The following is a 4,233-nucleotide window of genomic DNA, read 5'->3' as shown; positions in this document are numbered from 1 at the left end:
GGTGGGCAGAAGGGAGAAGCAGGATTTTCAAATATCGATGACCCTTCCTAGAAGCTGGGTTCCCTACTCAGGGAAGGGATCTGAGGTCACAGAGTGTCTGAGGACGAGAAAAAACGAGGATCCTTAGAAAACCCAACATCAAAAAGAAAAACAAAACCAAAAAGCCCAAAGCCCGGGCTGCGTCTATTGGCTGCGTGTGGACGATGTGCGGTCATGGGGGCAAAATGCTCTTTCTCCCCCAGCAGCCGGAGTGTTCGCGAGACTCGGTGCAGAAGAAAGCAATTTAACGTGAGCATTAAAGTTAATATCACTGAAAGCAAACCAAATGTTCCTCTCCAGCAGAGCGTGGAAACTTCATCCTGTTTTGGTGCCGGTCCCTGGCTTCAAATTAGTAGATGTCTCAACTCTTTGCTTCCTTCCTTTATCATTTCCCTTCTTATCTCTTATTTTTATATTCCAAAATCGTATTTTAATTCTGCGTCGTGCCCTCCCCCTGATGTAGAGACACCCGATGCAGGTGTGATGCCCGCCCACGCGGCCGCTGCCCCGGTCTCTGGCTGTCGCGAGGCTGGGTTTCCCTGCCGGCCGGCTGCGCGGGCTGGGGCCTTCCCAGGGGCTGGGACGGCGCTGCGGTTCCTGAGTGTCTGTCCCACCCTCCATGGGGGCATTTCTAACAAGTGCAGCAGAGAGACCACAAGCTCAGCCCTCGTGGCTCGCATTCGGGATGGCAATACCATTGGAATTCTACCTGCCATGTCGAGAAGGGCTCCTAGTTGCCCCAGAGTGGAGGCGGGGGTGGGGAAAGTGAGGCAAAGGGGGAAAAAAATCAGTGTCCAGAAAAGGAGGTACGTACCATAAAACAGACACATGGCGTCTGCCCTGCCCCCAGGAGGTAAACAAGACTTCGGCCAGTCAGCAGGAGATTTCAAACCATTTCTCAGACACAAAGGCCACAGGAATAAGATGCCGATCAGAAGAAGAGGGTCTGCAGCGAGCAGAAAAACAGGCTTGCGTGTGCTCGTACGGAACACCTGACAGCAGGCTAGCTCGGGCCTGCTGCCGAACACTGGCTTGCCGAGTCACAAAGAACCCAGAAAGGTAATGCTCAGCTTGGACCCACTGGCCTTTGGCAGGAAGGGGACCCCCTCCCTGTGGCCAGCGAACACTCACGTCCACGCGGGAAGGCTTTGGAGGACGCGGAGTCTGAAGGAGCCGTGCACAGAAGGAAGCTTAGTTTTTGATTTGCAGGACAAGTGCAAAGCCTGGCATCTCCCCTCCAGGGGCAGAGATTCCACCCACTTTACTACACATGATGGAGTGGGCAGGGCCTGACTCCTGAAATGGGTTTCCTCTCATTTGTCACCTTTGCGACCTAAGCTACCATTTCCAAAGGCCAGTGAGAGCCAACAGAGTGTTACCTTAGGACAAAAAGCAAGAACCCGTTCCATCCGATGCTTCTGAGCCAGGGCTAAGCGTGCCAGCTGTGCCCACCTTGGGCCCACCTTGCGCATGGACAGGGCAAGGCCAGAGTGGGACCAGCGGGAACAGCCACGGCCGCTCGGCAACCCACCCCCTCCCCCAAACTGAAGCACTGGTCGGCCTGGATTCATATCTGAACCAACACACATGCATTCGGTGAAACGGTTTGAAAATCCTTTTGCCAATTCTTTGTGAACTAGGCCTTCTGGAAGGCTGGGATGCAACCAGAGAGCTCCCCGGATGTCCGCAAACATGGGCTGCAAGGACAGTCCCAAGGCTCCTGCTCTCCACTCACGGCCAGGGTAAGGACCCGTTAGCTACGGGCACCACAGCCAGATGTCACCCCGATGCTCCTCGGCCTTGGTTCTGGGAGGAAGGCTTCTGGGCCCCTTGGGCATTCACCCCTTGCTGCTACTCCTGCCGCTGACACCTGGGTCCCTCGGGTCCGCCTGGTTTCCTACTCATTTCTTCCTAATGTCTGAGTGGTTGGAGAATTTTTTTTTTTTTTTTTAATTTACAGAACTATGCCTATGAGCGTGCTCACTTAAAAAAAATAGCATATTGATATTTCAATCTAATTCCAGATAAACCCTCGGAAGCTGACTCGAGGGTTTCGTAAATGTTCCCAGGGATGGTTTTAGGGTCATGTCTTCTTTGAAGGATTACCCATGATTAATAAAAAAGAGTATTTAATAACCAGGGGTCTGGTTGGTATTTGATTTTTTTTTGAGATGCGCTGCTGACATTTTATTGATGGGCGTTCAGAGAGAATGACGGGAGTGCGTTGACTTCGGAGGCCCAGTGCTACGAAGCCTGCCGGGATGCCTGCTCAGCCTTCCCCACAGTGTCCAGGATGGGGAGGGCCTGCCGTCCGCTCACCAAGGGTGCGGTCTGGAAGCGAATTCTGGCTGCTGCTGTGTTCTGTCTCTGGTGTGAAACACCTCCTTTTGTCTACACTGCCCGCCCCCCTCCTTTTGCTAGACCGGCTGCGTGCATTTGCTCAGCACCCCCCAAAGACACGTGAAGGGTGCCCCCCACAGGTCAACAGTGCCTGGCGGCCATGCGGTGACGCCAGGGGTTTGCGGCGGCGGGTCTGGCCCGGGCCTGAGCTTACCGGTTCCCGTTAAAGGTGGATTTGTACTCGGCCGTCGGGTGCAGCGTTTCGTCGGTGTACACGGGCACGGACGCCCGGACACACTCGTGGGAGCACTGGAGGGTCTCATTATAGGCCGTGAATATGTCCAGGCTGCTGGGAACCCGGGCAGGGGTGAAGTCCGTCAGGTTCTGGCAGCTCTCCTCCTGCTGGTTGATCTTCCGCTGGTGGCTGTTCCGACGCGTGTTCCCGCTTTGGGCACAGCTGGAAGACAGGGGAGTCAGGGTGGGGGTGCAGCGGGCAGGTGCCAAGCCAGCACCTAGACGTGGAAGCTTCGTCTCTGGGCATTAATTATTCCTCATTTAATATCAGATGGTAATTCCCAGCCTCTTCAGAAAGATCAACCACAATCAAACAATCAGCTCACTCGCGCTCTCTCTTTTTTTTTTTTGTTCATAAAATTTGAATTTTAAATGTGGCCATTACTGCAGGGAAGATTATGAGGTAAGTGTCTGAGCTGTGTTATCCCAGAACCAAGGCCTTGTCTGGCCGAAGGACGTCAGCCAGGCAGGGGTGCTGACTCAGTTTCCCCATGAAGGGATGGGTACAGGTGGGGCTGGTCTCGTGGCTTGTTCTGGAAGGGGCTATGTAACTATCTTTGGGGAGAATTATTACGTGGGGAACCCCACGTCCTCAGCCCTGCCCCTGCCCATGCTCCCAAGTTGGACTTGAACGTGGATCATTGTCCATCCTTCATGGCCATCAGGTCTACGGAGAGAACTGTTCTGCACACCCCATGGATGTTTCCTGTTCCTCTGGACCACAGAGCCTTCCCAGCACCACTAAGGACGGACACGGGAATCCCACCCTTGTCAGCCAAGGGATCTGGGGGAGCGGACAATCGGTGACCTCTCCCAGTCACTTCCAGCAAGTCACGAGAAGGATAAGTGAAAGTCCCATCCCCATGGAGGAGGGCAGCTAGGAGGAAATTTGGGTAGCCCCCAGTTTGGGGAAGCAGTTCCCCTTCTCCCCTTCCCTGCTGAGCTCAGAGCCAATGAGGAAGGAAGAGGCAGAGAGGGGTGAGGGCCCATGAGTTCGTCTTCTTGTAAGTCATGGACAGGCCCCATCTCATCTTTCCAACGAGAGGAGGCCTGCTTCCTGGAACAGAAGCCCCACCCCATAAACAAAGACAGGAAGATAAATGCAAAAGCCAGGGGACCCCCCCAAGGTCATGGAACTCCCTCATACACTGGGTTGTCCTCCCCAGAAGAACTCTCTGAGGCTTCACTGCAAACCCAAGCGTGGGAAACCAAGAGGGAGCTGGCCCGCCTGTCATACTGCGGGTGACAGAGGCCTCCGTCCCCTCAAGATGGTCGATGGAATTTGTCCAGCCACACGTCCATGTGGTCCTGGGCTCCAGAGTCCCTTCCCCCGCTGGCCAGCCCCTGCCCAAGACGCCCTGTGGCGAGCTGAGTGTTGTCCTCATCACCTGTCCCAGAAAACGCCTGGGTCTCGGGTTTGCTGGCCTTCGGGAGGCCTCACTGGTCTGCTGTGAGGTCTGCTTTGGGGTTGCACCAATTCCTGCCCTCCTGCCTTTGCCAACCCTGGAGACCGGCTTTCTCTCGGATCTCTGTTATCTGGACACTCGGGCGGAGGGGGGG

The 4,233-nt window shown here is 55.0% G+C and overlaps 1 protein-coding gene across 1 annotated transcript in view; it reads right to left on the bottom strand.

Annotated features, from left to right (window-relative positions):
• Positions 1-870: 870 nt before the first annotated feature.
• The window catches only part of AJAP1 (adherens junctions associated protein 1), a 62,554-nt gene continuing 59,191 nt past the window's right edge, over positions 871-4,233 (bottom strand). The window contains exons 4-5 of the mRNA XM_040645682.1: positions 2,594-2,836; positions 871-985 (exon numbers count right to left, since the gene is read on the bottom strand). Of these exons, the coding sequence (XP_040501616.1) occupies positions 913-985; positions 2,594-2,836 (316 nt within the window). The 3' untranslated portion in view covers positions 871-912. The remainder of the gene's footprint in view (positions 986-2,593; positions 2,837-4,233) is intronic.

This window comes from Ursus maritimus, unplaced genomic scaffold (assembly GCF_017311325.1).
Source record: "Ursus maritimus isolate PB19 unplaced genomic scaffold, ASM1731132v1 scaffold_32, whole genome shotgun sequence".
Classification (NCBI taxonomy): domain Eukaryota; kingdom Metazoa; phylum Chordata; class Mammalia; order Carnivora; family Ursidae; genus Ursus; species Ursus maritimus.
Note: the sequence above shows the minus strand (reverse complement) of the source record. Positions and strands in the feature narration are given on the sequence as shown.